Genomic DNA, 14,555 nt, shown 5'->3' with positions numbered 1-14,555 from the left:
GGCAACACCTCTTAACTTTGTCAATGCTTGTTACAAGCACACAATCGAACCTCACGGTCTCTCATACTTTAAGAGGAAATTGCTGATGAGAAAAAGACTGCTTCCCGCTACAGTTTTTGTTCTACTGCCTCACATGGCGAGGCAGCTTTAAGACAGATGACCGTGCCATAAGTGGCATAGTCCAGCCAAATAATAAACCCGATTAGCAAGGATGGAAATCCCACCACAGCTATCCTGGCTGATGAGGGCTGAAAGCCCGGAACCGGTCCTAGGATGCTCGATTCCTGTCCAGGGAAGACATGGCCTGGCAGTTCGGGCTGGACTGTTCTCATGAGTCACAGGGTTCAGACTGATTTGCATATGGCTATGTCTGAACTGGGGTGGATTGGTGAGCAAAATAATGGATTAAACCCAGATCTGCGACTGGGGTGAATGTTTGACAATGTTCAACATTTCGTCCATCATCTTTTTGTGTTGCACTACCACCACAGCTGTGAAGTTTCCCAGGTCATATTACCAAAATAAAAGAGGCAACCAGTAACCCAGGGATCTGGGCTGGACAGTTGTTAAATAATAAAGTGGTCCCTATGGTGGAAGTGCAGCCCATGACTTTTCATTCACAATATACCACTTTCACTGCACCATCACCCGTTAGGAGAACCTTGTATAAGTAATATACTATACTGTTGAATTGATTCATATTTTCTGTATAAATAAATGCACTAAACGTATAAATTAAACTTACTCATTAGGAGTTTTTTTCTATCCCTGCTTTATCATTTAACTAGTTTCCCAGGTCCACAGATGATGTGCTTCTCCAGTCAGGTTTTTTATTTTAATTCTGGGACTTACAGTCCTGTTCTGTAATGGAATAAACAAGACAAATCCTAGAATCCAAAGGAAAAACTCCAGACAGAAGCAGCACGATCATCAACCATGGACCTGGGAAACTTGATAGGGATGTAAAACCGGTAGTTAACTGGGGACTGCAGGCAGTTGATAGAAAAAGACATCCGAAAGACACCTAAACGCAAAGCCTGTCAAGTCAGATAAATGTTATTTGGTTGGCTATAATTAAAAAGGGAAATCATGCAGACATGTCTTCGGTTAACAAAGAACCCAGTTATCACATTATCTAAATTTATGTCCCAACCCAATAGACACCAGAGGAAGTGCACTCAGTTTGGATATGCTGAGTGGCCTCAAGCTCCACTACGTGCCCTGCACTGAAGCTACTATCAAGAGCCATATTCCACCACAAACGGCCATGCTGAATTCAACTCTTATGCAACTAAATTACAAAACTACTCAGAAGCCAACCTTGGAAACAGAAGGGAAATGGTTCTATACTCTGCTGCTCATATACAGCTAGTCCATGGCAAGGAGACCACATCACACCTGCCTTTAGTGTTTTACACTTGCTCACAAAGAGAGCAAAATGTCCATTGCTTGTGTCGAATACTTAGTTGTGTAAACTGAAGTGATTGTTGGAATGCTTGAATGAATCTCAGCCACTGGTAGTAGCTTAGGAAAGCATTCCAATCCATAGTGTAAAGAAGCATTCTAATCCATCGTGTTTCGCACTCCACTACGCTTTTGAAGAGGGCGGCCTTATGCAAATCAGTACTCAAGCTGCTCTTTATGGGAGCAGTTCAATGTGAATCGAAAGGCGTGGCCTCGTCCAGTAGAGAACACAAGCAACCCCAGACCAGTCCGCCCCCTCTCCCTATCTGGACCTCTCTAGTATGGTGCAGCTGGAGTACCATGGCACAGTGAGTATAAAACCCACATCTGGGCATAACTGTTCAACATAGAAAGTGAACTGCAAAGCACAAGGTGATACATAGTCACCACACACAAACACACACTGTGTATACTACCTTTTGAAGTTTTATCCTTACAATTTAACCAGGCGCAGAGGCATGACTACCTGGAATCTACTCACTCATCCACCAAACCAGAAGCAGAATACTCCAGAGATCTGTATGTGCTAGGATCTGCTGCCACAGAATAATATCCTACCTGCTTTCAGTCGTAAGACTGAAATTCTACTCTTTGAAACTCTGAGACCCATCTATTTCTTTCCGTTTTAGACTAGCTAAGACATGCCTATTCCCATGTTCTTCTGTAACGTCTCTAGCAATATGTAAAAGACTCAATGGAGGTCTTCAAGCAAGCAAAGGAAAGCTTGGAGGACCACTATTACTAAGACTTCACATACATTTTTCATGGATGTGTCAACACTGAAAGCTGGGTGTGCTCAATTTATCACCAAGCCATTTAATTCTTTACATTTGAATAATCTACTGCATATTCCTCAAACCAGCGAAATATAAACCCAATTGCAGAGAGTACATTACTAAAAATCAAAAATAAAACTTAAATAACCAATTTATTCCTCAGCCATTACAAAGTGCTGAACGCGGTCAACAAAACGTCCATCAGAAGAACCAAAAAAGTCTTAGTTTATACAACAGCCTAAAAAAAAAAAAAATCTTAAAACATTCCAGAATGAGAGCATGCCAGAGCAATATTGTGGTAGATATCGCCAATACCACTGAGATGGCTCCTAATTATACTTTCAATAAGCAGAAGGTCTACAGAGTACTCAATTTCACATGATGCAGTAGCAGTATTCAGAAGGGTGTCATTACAGGGCATTTGGCTACACCATGATCTAGCAAGAGTTACAAAAAGAAATGTACTTAAACTGTCACCACAGTTGAGGTCTCAGTCAAACCTGCAGAGGTGGATAGAGAAGACTCATTGTTTCTGTATGTGCGGTCAATATGAGACTGATCTCAACAAAGAGAATACGATTTAAGACTACTTTAGAACTTGATGAGCAATGGGGTTGGTGGCATCAGGATAGGATTATTAGCAATTTAGAGCTGGTGCAGTTTGTGTTATTGAAAAAAGGCAAGTCTGCAACATGCCTTCTGAAATTACTTGGCAAAAAGTGGTCATGCAATAAAATATATATATTCAGGTAGAAAAGATCCACCTTCTATTTATGGTTTGTTACAAAAATGTGCTAGGATGATTAATTTCAACAGTACAAAGTTAAAAGGTAATAGATAATATTAACATTTATTTCGGAGTTTTGCAAAGTGCCACACATCAATATTACTTCAAAGTGCTGAAAAGAGGGAGACAATCAAGACATGAAGTTCAAAATCCAGTACAATTGTAAGTGTAGGAGGGACCTATATCAGAAATTTTTTGACAGCCATCAAATATACGATGGGCTTAGCTGAAAGCCTGTATACAAATTTAATTTGTTTTTGTTTTCAGAAGTTTCTTGAAAGGCAAGTAATCAGTTTTCCTGTGCAGGCTGGAACTGAGACTGCTCCACATCTTTGGACCCTGGACTCTTTGCCAAGCACTGGAAGGGGAAGGGGTTTTGCAGTTAAAGCTAAAGCCATAGGTGCAGGGTTCTTTACATTAAATTGGAAACAAAAGCTTGCCGGAGAGAGGGGGAAATAGGAGATTAATAACCAGATTGATCAAATTAGAAAGAAAAGTAAGCACTGCTTGAAAATAAACTCCTTTCAATTTGCAACATAGCATTAGGTGGCACTGTTGAAAGGGCATAATCTGTTGAATAGCAATTCATGGTGTAAATTTAAGATACAGCATAGAAAAATGACTGTATTTATAAGGGTGCAGTACCACAGGTTGCTTCTAGGTATGCCTAGAAGCATAAGCATAGAAGATCTATGTTTAATCCAATGCAAATATTCTTATCGCAGCTTTTCCATTTGCTTTCATCGGACCAGCAGTGGATCAATTGAGGTGTTTAAGTACAAATTCAACACTAAAAAACATTGATGTTTTGCATGTATACATGCATTTCATCCACTGAACCCCATAACTGAGCAAGTGGAAGGAACAGTGCCTTACTCTCATTTGCAGCCTGTAATAAAATGTAAATCCAAGTGACAAATTGGCAACATGGGACAAATATGACCGAATCAAACCGGAAGTCACAGAATAATACACACATCTTAATTGAGTACACAAATAAACATAAGTGTAATACCCAAGATAGCAGTAAATGCTGACCTAACTCAATTTTATTATACTATATACTGCCACACATTCTTAAGATATTAGCGATGTCCAGCCAGACACCTGATTTAATGAATCAAAACAATTAGTAACGATCAAGCACACAGTAATAGAGTGGGACACAGTCCTGTATCCTACAAAAACACAGAACAATTACAATTGGACAAACACATTTCAGGCAAAACAGGGAGTAGCTTATGGCCAATGCAGATAATATGGGCAAGCTTTTTAAGTAAACAGTAATTGCACTCGTTTTAACACATTGGTTTAACGTGCACACTGTTTAAACAATTCGAAGTTTCGATCCATGACTAAATACTAGGATCATCATCACGACCGGAGAAAATGCAGGTCTGAAGTAATATGCTGCATGTGGAGAGAGTGGAAAAGGGGAGGAAGGCAGGAAACGTTGTCGACTTGTTTAAACAGTGTGCACATTAAACCAATGTGCTTGCTCATATTATCTGCATTGGCCATAAGTTACTCTCTGTAGTGCCTGAAATGTGCTTGTCCAATTGTAATTGTTCTGTGTTTTTGTAGGATACAGGACTGTGTCCCACTCTATTACTGTGTGTTTGTTCGTTCACGAATTGTTTTGATTCATTAAATCAGGCGTCCGGCTGGACATCGCTAATATAATATAGTACTGATTCTAGTCTATATTTATTGTCATTGAATTTGGACCATTTGTTTTCGGTAACTAGTTGATACCCAGGGTCCTTCCTACCTTGCGGGTTGGGTTCCCTTGTTTAAATTAAATACACATTCTTAAAGCAACCCTGAACTTCAGAGCATGAGCACTTCACACTTAGTAAATACATCATCATCATAATATACTTTATTCGGCATCAAAACAATACCATACAAGTGCAAATAATAAAAAAACATTCAAATGACATATGTATCACAGTGAGACGGACACAACCTAAAATACATATGCAAAACATTTACTGATAAAACCTGTTCACTAATAATTTTGTACTGACACTTAATAATTGTCGTAGTTTAAAAGGAATTGGCATCATTAAGTAAGATATTAACACGTGCAAAGTTCAATTTCTTACAGGTGGCCAACTAAGTATTCATTTCTTTGAGAGGTGCCCCCACCCACACAATTCATTGACAGGACCTTTGGCCTAGCAGTACTAAAATCAGTATAGATACTCCTCTACTCTGGTATTTCTAAGTCGTATTGCCGACCATAAAAAGTTAACAGTAGGAAAAAAAAAAAAGAATTAAAACCCCTGTAGAGAGTTTCAGAAACATTAAAGCCGCCTTGGCCTGCTCAAAACCCCCCTTTTTTAGAATACTTAAAAAAAATGCTTCCTAGGGTGCTCGTAGTAGGGACACAATAGAACAAAGTGAAGGGTATCCTGCGGAGACCGTTGGTCGCAGTCGCACGGGCCCTTCAACTCTGTAGTCTTAGTGTAACCTGCCAGCACCGCTAGACTGTGATGTAATAAGTCTAGCCTGAAGCGTGTCATTAAAAATCTGTCTTGAGCATTATGGATAAAAGACAAATCAGGTTCAATGCCCAAGCAAGATTTGGTCAATATGTGCGCTCTCACAGAGGATGTATTCACTTCACTGTCTTCCCTCTGGTTGTCCACATGTTTCGTGAATACCATTTTGACATGGGCCCTATCCCACGGTAACAGTTTTGTGGGGTTATTGAAAGGTCTGCACAACCAAGGGCTGACAGGGTTTCCCTCACATACTTCAGCCATGGGATGTTCCTCCCCTGATCGCGTGTCAAACAGTCCCATTATAATCTCCTTGGTTAGTGAGGCTTCAGTGTTGGCCCAGATCTTAATCCAACAATTGATGGGTTTTAATTCTTTCCTGTCTCTCAGATAACTAACACCCAGTTCCTAGTGTGTGATGAATGACTGGGTACTTTGCGGGACTCTCAGCAATTGCTGCAGTTATTTATTCTCTTCGATTTGGACAATTTGCAAATTAGTAAATCCCCAAACCTCACTACCATAGAGTATTTTGGCACCACACTTCGAGTTATAGAGTTTTAAAATTTGCTCCAGTGACCAGCGACCCACCCTACGCACAAAGTTCATAACTGTACCGGTACAACTGGCTAAGGAACGACATCTCTTGTCTAACAGGGGTTTGAAATTAAGACATGTATCAAATAAAAGAATGTCTGTACTTTTTCCAAGAAATGTGCACCAATCATTCCTTTTCGGCGTCTTTCCCGCCTCCATAATATAGGATTTGGAAAGATTGGCGGACAGGTCTAGACTCTCTATAAATCGGACAAACCATCTATTAGGCATTGTAAGCCTCGGGGGTCCACGCAAGAAGAACAGAGTCTTCTGCGTAGAGCAGAGCAGGCACCCCCCTGGCTCCAATCCTTGGGGAGTCCTCCCCCAGAACATCAAACGCCTGCTCCAGACCATTTATATATAATGTAAATAAAAACGGGGCCAATATGCAACCCTGCCTTACCCCCCCTTGAGCATGGAAATTGGTCGGTTAAACTCCCCTCCTCGTTATATCTGACCTGTGCAAAAGTATTCTTGTGTAAAGCTCTTAAGATATGCACTACACCCGGGTCCACGCCAAGATCCCCCATAATTGCCCACAATTTGTTGCGGTTCACACTGTCGAAAGCAGCTGTCAAATCCAGGAAAGCCAAGTACACTGTCTCTTGCCTCGCAACAGTGTACTTAGCTGTCAATAGGTATAAATTGAGGCATTGATCGGCCGTTGAGTGTCAGTGAGTATATGGTTTTCTTCCGCCCAATCCAATAATCGATTGATGATTACCCTACCTAAGACCTTCACTGTCACATCAATGAGGAAATGGGGCGGTAATACAGTGGGCTGTCCCTATCCTAAGACCTTCACCGTCACATCAATGAGGGAAATGGGGTGGTAACACAGTGGGCTCTCCCTTTTTAAATAGGAGTACAATAGTGGCTGTAGACCAGGACGCAGGCATGCCAAAGACCAGTGCAGCATTAATTACTCTGGTCACAATTGGTGCCCACAGGTGTACCCGTGCTGAAGAAAAGTTCAGGGGGGACCCCGTCGGATCCTGGAGCCTTGTTCCTTGTCAGACCCTCTATGCTCGCCTTTATCTCACCCAAGGAAAATATATGTCCTGCGTTCTCACCCCCTTCCTCTGCTACTGTATACTCCTCTGTCATACCATAATTGCATAGCCCACTAAAATGCACATAGCAGGATGTGGTTTGCTATCTTAGGGTTGCTAGCCTCCTGGAAGCAGGGGTCATTAATAATCTTCCAAAATGCAGTCATATTCTTCGACTTGGCCGGTTCCCTCATATTCTCCCAAGCCTGCTGTTGCAAAGAAATTTTAGAACGCTTAACTGCCTGCTTATAGAGTGCCCGGCATATGGAAACCCTATTAGTTTCCCTAGGGACTATTTTTAGGGCTCGCTTCAATTCTTTCGCGGCCAGAGAGCAGTCACGGTCGAACCACCTGGGGTCCTCCTTTCCTGGCGGATTTGGTCCTAAGTAGGTTATCAATGTGCTTAGTGATGCATTCAAAGGCTATAACCTACTCTGCCCCGTCCACCAGTGGGCTTAGGCACTTCCACACACATTGTTGTTTGTCCGCCAGTAAGGCTCTATGAAGGGCTTCGCCATCTGCCTGATACCATCTGAGTCTCCTCCCTGGGTCAGTTGCTGATAAAACACCACTCTTCCCCACACAGGGAGGATGCTTGGATAAATTTGGGTCCCTGAGAGAGATAACCAGTGGGTTGTGGTCGCTAAAAATACTTAGCTGCATCTCAAACCCTAAAATCCAGCTGTTTAACGTATTAGAAAAGAAAAAAAAAAAAGAAGAAAAGAAAAGAAAAAGAAAAGAAAAGAAAAGAAAAGAAAAAAAAATCGATAAAAGAATCGCAACCTCTACCTTTAAAGGTTGGATGAACCAGGCCATTCTTCCCTGTTTTAATTAGGTCCATAGTGTGTGTGAGGGCTTCGGTTCCTAACAACTTATTTAATTTCTTTCCCTCTATTGTATGCTCTACGTGCGGGCCGTCTTCCAGTGGACACGTAGACCATTCCCCTATTCTAGGTTTCAAGTTTGGGCATAGGTGACAATTAAAGTCACCTAATAGTACCAACTTGTGTGCCTGATCCCCCTGGTCATGTATCCCAGCTAACCTGCTAACCTGCTCTCCAATTCCTTCAGGCTTATTGTCCATTGACCCAATAATACAGCATTATAAAAATTAAAAAAAATTAGTAAATACAAACAGGGATGGTTCAATCTTTTTTCATGCAGTTTCACAATACTAAAACCCAGTGCATAATATACTTTCTAACTTCTACGTGCAGGAAACAAAAGCCAAATAATAAGCAAGTCTGGAATGCTTTTCAAAAGCCAGAGGAAAGCACCTGGTTGAGATTGTGGCCTTAACTGCAAATCATCTATTTCCTGTTGATACCCGACTGCTGAGCAATTAATTTTACGCAGTGATTTGCAAACAAGCATGTATTCCAACACCAGTAAAATAATCTCACATTATCAGTGAACTAGAATGTTAAAGTCACAGAACACTCCAAAAGTAGCATTCCAATTTCTCAAATTAATGCAATGCAAATAAATAGTAAGCGATTAAAAAACAAATTAACTGTCACTTACTCGGCACACACAGTTTTCCCAGCTGATGTATGAGCAGAAACCAAGACGGACTGGTTATTATCAATGCACAAAATGGCTTCTCTTTGGAAAGCATCAAGGATAAATGGATATTCCTGTTAACAAAAACAACATTAGTAAAGGCACTGCAACTGCTTTAACTGTATAGTGTGCTTTTTGAACAACACATGCCATATACTTTACCTGAGACACATCCCAATTTATATGTATTAACTGAACAGAACTCAAGGAGGACGTGAACAAATGGTAATGTACAGACCAGTAATTTTACTAAAATCTTTGACTGCCGAGTCCAGTAATGAGTAGCCCATTACTAATCTTCAACACATATTAGCTGAGAAGGTTTTAACTAGCTAAGATTAGACATTTGGAAAGCAGCATTTTTATTTGACAAATGAACATTATTCTGCCTGCATGAAACTCAAATCGTCATGTTACTTTGGGATTATATGCTTTCCATCCATGATTTTTACCCTCCGTATACTTGTTCTATTAAACTTTGAAAGGGCTGCACAGTGTCAGAGAGGTCTAGCTAGCTTCCTCTTTGATACGTGGTCACTTTGCGGGGCACAAGCCATTGGGTTTCTCAACAGGTAAAGAAATCATGAGCCCAAATAAACCTCAACTATATGACAGCAAGGAAAATTTTAGGACCTGGTTTCATTCATTTGGGAAATCACTGCAAACTTGTCTTTTGGAGCCTTGATCAGTAGAATGGGGGCCAAGAGCTTTGGATTTGTCAGGATGCAGATCACAGCATGTGTTGGGTCAAAGGTCACCCCTGGTTGGTCTGCTTATACATCCAGCCTCTATTTTGGGCGTTCTGACTTACCTTTATATTTATCTGGCCACTGGCTGTGCACTTCAAGAACAATAGGTAACGATTCATGTAGGTCTTTGCTTCTCTCCCAACAGCTTTATACTCTGCTAGAAATGGAGGTGCACACAAATTATATGCACAACCAAAAGAGAATGTGGCTGTCCCTCATAAGGCTACAGGTAGACTGATGGGTGCTGGTAGGTAACAATCCTGAGCATAGCCATCATTAGCTGTAACTTAAAAGATGCTTAACCTTCTTGGTAAAATAGTTGTCTCCAAAACTGGGATCCTTATGTGCTGTGCACTTGTGCTTACAAATATACAAATGACTTGTCCATGCAGGGTGCCATCTGGGGTCACAGACTGCATGGTATATACAATGGTCCCCTGTAAAACAGTTGACTCTACTTTGGATTATGTATAACTTGGAATAATCACTGGGGATTTTGTCATAAAAAACAGTTTAAATTTGTTCTAGTTTCTGCTCGGAATTCACATTCAAACTAGATCTGAATAAAAGGACTGACTAAAACCAGATCATCTGCCCGAGTAGCCTGGTTCACCGAGTTCAGTGACAGGCCAACCAGTGTCCAGATGTCTGTTCTATTCCTGCCCCACTACAGTTGCACAAGTCATCTGGCTTGCTTCTCTCCTAATACACATGCCCCGATCATCTGTGGCATTCTCCTTATTGATATGCTTGTAATATTTTGTATAGGAAGAAGAAATTTGTTCAGAAGGCCTACCCTCTGTGCATGTCCTACTGGTGCTCCCTCCTCTCTTCCTTCCAAGCCCAATAACACACACTGCATTGCCCAGCTGTAATTAAGATTATTTTTTACCATCTTTTTCATTAGAAATTTCAAACATAAACCAACAACATTTACAACTTTCACTGTCGTATGCGCAATCTTTATATTGATATTGATTGATAGTTTCGGGCCATTAGGCTTACGAGAGAGAGACACAGAGAGACAGAGAGAGAGACAGAGAGAGAGACAGAGAGAGAGACAGAGAGAGAGACAGAGAGAGAGAGAGAGACAGAGAGAGAGACAGAGAGAGAGACAGAGAGAGAGACAGAGAGAGAGACAGAGAGACAGAGAGACAGAGAGACAGAGAGACAGAGAGACAGAGAGACAGAGAGACAGAAAGACTCTCCCTCGCCTGCTGAGGTGTGTGCCATCACCACTGTTTGGGGAGTGGTTAGGAAGAGGTGTGGCGCAGCGACCAGGGCGACTGACTTCGGAATCTGGAGATCACAGTTCGATCCCGGTGCCGGCGGCAGATTAGCCCAGCACCATGTGACTCTGGGCAATAGCTTGCTTAATCATACCGACGGTCCCCAGCGCCTAGAGACCCATAGGGGTGATGGTTCGCGTTTTACAAATGTGGATTATATATTATATATCATAAGTGCAGTTCCATTCCTGTCATCATCAATAAACAATAAGAGTTTCAATTACTACAAATCTTTTCCCAGTTTCTAGGGCAGCCCCTTCCTTTATAGAGCTCTTTTTCCACCAGCATGCATCAGTCCATATTCCGCAACCAGGTTTCCAGATGCAGAGAAGTTCCAGCTCCCCAGGCTTTTGCAACATTCCTTTTGGATGCCATTAATACCAGGGTGATCCACACCTTCTGTAATCTAGTAACCTCTATCTCCTACACACATTAAGCACATACTATTAGGTGAACTCACCAGTCCCCCCTCGTCCGGACCGTCACATACAATCTGATTACCAACCAAAAGACTTGTATATCGGGACATTCCCAGAGGAGGAGAAAAAGGACCCCATCTGCCCGCATCCTCGAAGATACAGGGAACAGCCTGACATGTTAGGAACCTGCACACCTAACCTGCCACTAGCCTGTAGCCTCCAGTACTTGTTTGTCCAGTTATACCGCTGCTGCCTGGGTTTTCAACAATCACTGTTCTTCTCGCCAGCAGATGCCCCACCCACCCCAGGAGTTACTTAACATGCGTGCTGCGGAAGGGCCAAAGGCAACCCTGACTGCGCCTAGACCGCGCCTAGCACCACGAGCCCTAGCCCTCCTGCCCTCCAAAGATACACCATCAGGGAGCTCTACACCCTCGGCGCTGCAACAAACATTGCCACCACGCCGATTCACGCTCCACAAGTAGGGCATTTCATCTGCACTCACTGCCACAGCGCGCACACCAGCCCACTGACCAGCCCCACCCCAAGCACACCACAGACACCACTTGAACAAAAACACAAACTAGCATGTGCCTTTCTCAACACGCTCACTATGCAAGAATTTCAACCAATTGCAGGACCTTGCCGCCACCCTCACAAATGACAGTCTTCTTCACAAGATCTGGCTCAACCAAACATCCGCCCCATACATTCCCACAGCGATCCCCCACGGATAGAAAATCACTCACCAAGACTGCACCAACAAGCCAGGACAAGGAACAGCCATCATCCACAAAGAGACCATACAGTGCACCACCACCAGGGAACACCACCCCGAATCCCATCTCAATTTCAAGCTCCAAATGGACGAGAAGGTAACCATCAGCGGCACACTCACATAACTACCCGCAGTCCCGCACTCCAACTTCGGCAACACCATCGCAGACTTCATTGCGTCCCTAGCTTTAGACTCCAAGGACTACATCTTCCTCCGTGACCTAAATTTCCACCGACGACCCCAGCACCGCACACCTTCTTGACAGTATGAGAGCAGCCCTGATGGACCTAGATAGTCCGCAACCCTACACACCGCAGGACACAGGCTTAGATCTTTAAGTGACTACCCTCACACATGAGAAGCACTCTGACACAAGCCCGCATCACTAGGCTACTGGGCTATGGCAGCACCTTCTCCGTAGGAATCACTGCACACCTCCAACAGAGACTTCAGACTATACAGAACCCCACGGCCAGACTCATCCCGGCCTTCCATGATGAACCCACATCACACCACACCTCAGGCAACTCCACTGGCTCCCCTTACAGAAGAGGGGCCAATTCAAGCTGCTGTCCCACACACACAAGGCTCTACACAACCAAGGACCTGCCTACATTAACCACTGCTTGAACTTCACCAACTGTTGAGAAAGGAATATGCTACTTACCAGTATGCATCTGTTCTTGGCATGTAGGGCCGCTAACATTCATATCTTGTGCATAGATCGCCGCCTAGTGTTGGGTCCGGATGATTGCGCCTTGTTGTCCTGGAAGAGTCTTTGAAGTATCACGAGAAAGGTGGCTCCTCCCCTGGACTACAGTGCGCATGGTCATCATCTCCATCCTCAGATTGTTTTTCGCCATTGTGGCAGGGATGGAGTCCAATACAATACTTGATGACCATGCTTACAAATAATTCTGACTACTACAGCTGCGACAGGCACTGGGGAGGATGGGCGGGCGATATGAATGTTAGCGGCCCTACATGCCAAGAACAGATGCATACTGGTAAGTAGCATATTCCGTTCGAGGCATGTGGGCCGCTAAATTCATATCTTGTGCATAGAATAAATAGCAGTTTCTCCCTTAGCGGTGGTTGCCTGAGCCATCTGCAGCAGCCTGAAAGAGGGACTTTAGAACAGCCTGTCCAACAGCAGCTTGCTGCTTGGAATGTACATCAACACAGTAGTGTTTGGTGAATGTATGTATGTTATTCCATGTGGCTGCTCTACATATGTCCTCTAATGGAATGTTACCCAGGAAAGCCATGGATGCCCCTAGCTTGCGTGTTGAATGCGCTCTTGGGGGGACTGTTAGTGTGCGTTTAGCCTTTTGATAACAAATCTGAATACACTAAACAATCCATCTGGCTATACCTGATTTGGAAATGGGTTTGTCCTTGTGCTGTGGTGAAAAAGCAACAAAGAGTTGTTTAGTCTTCCTGAAATCCTTTGTCCTGTCTGTATAATACGGGAGAGCTCGTTTGACGTCTAATGTGTGCAGTGATCTTTCTGCCACTGTCTGGATTAGGGAAGAAAACTGGCAGTTCAATAGTTTGATTAATGTGGAACTGAGAAACTACCTTGGGCATGAATTTAGGGTCAGTGCGTAGTACCACCCTATTTGCGTGAACCTGTATAAAAGGTTCTTGAATGGTTAGGGCTTGCAGCTCGCTAACCCGTCTCAGCGACGTGATCGCTACGAAGAAGGCAACCTTCCAAGTTAGGAACTGTATCTCACAAGAGTGGAGAGGTTCAAAAGGAGGTCCCATCAGTCTGGTCAAAACTATATTAAGATTCCAGACCGGTGAAGGTGGTCTTGGTGGAATGACTCGTTTGAGTCCTTCCATAAAAGCCTTTATGGCTGGCACTCTGAACAGTGAAAGGTGTTGCCTGTTCTGTAAGTAAGCCGCTATGGCCACCAAATGAATACGTATAGAACTGTATGCCAGATTGCATCTGTATAAATGTAACAGGTAACAAATAATGTTCTGTGTTGATGCATCTAGCGGGTTTATGTCATGGTTGGAACAGTAAATGACAAAACGCTTTCATTTGGCAGCATAGCAGGCCCTAGTGGTAGGCAGTCTTGCCTCCTTAATGATGTCCATACAATCAGGAGGCAGATTCAGATACCCACATTCTATGACTTCAGGAGCCATATCGCAAGGTTTAACTGTTGCGGATTTGGGTGCTGAACCTCGCCATGGCTCTGAGTGAGAAGGCTGGGTGTAAGACGCAGTCTTTGATGAGGCACCACGGAAAGTTCCAGGAACGTGGTGTACCATGCTTGCCTCGCCCACGTTGGAGCAACCAGGATGAGAGTCATCGAGTGCTGTCTGAGTTTCCGTGCCACCAGAGGTATGAGTGGGGCCGGCGGAAAAGTGTAAGCAAATCTGCCGGACCAGTTCATCCATATCGCATTGCCCTGAGACCGCGGGTGTGGGAACCTGGTGGCGAAGTTTGGGCATTGTGCGTTCTCGTCTGTGGCGAACAGGTAATTTCTGGATGTCCCCACTGCTGGAAGTACGGTTGCAGCACCGAAGGATGAATCTCCCACTCATGCACCTGATGGC

The 14,555-nt window shown here is 43.4% G+C and overlaps 1 protein-coding gene across 1 annotated transcript in view; it reads right to left on the bottom strand.

The window, feature by feature from the left end:
• Positions 1 to 14,555, bottom strand: part of MTREX (Mtr4 exosome RNA helicase) — a 751,215-nt gene that overhangs the window by 662,762 nt on the left and 73,898 nt on the right. The window contains exon 5 of the mRNA XM_086960637.1: positions 8,708 to 8,820. Coding sequence (XP_086816763.1) covers positions 8,708 to 8,820 — 113 coding nt within the window. The remainder of the gene's footprint in view (positions 1 to 8,707; positions 8,821 to 14,555) is intronic.

Source organism: Lissotriton vulgaris, chromosome 3_1 (assembly GCF_964263255.1).
Source record: "Lissotriton vulgaris chromosome 3_1, aLisVul1.2, whole genome shotgun sequence".
Lineage (NCBI taxonomy): Eukaryota > Metazoa > Chordata > Amphibia > Caudata > Salamandridae > Lissotriton > Lissotriton vulgaris.
This window is presented reverse-complemented; position numbering and strand designations above follow the sequence as displayed.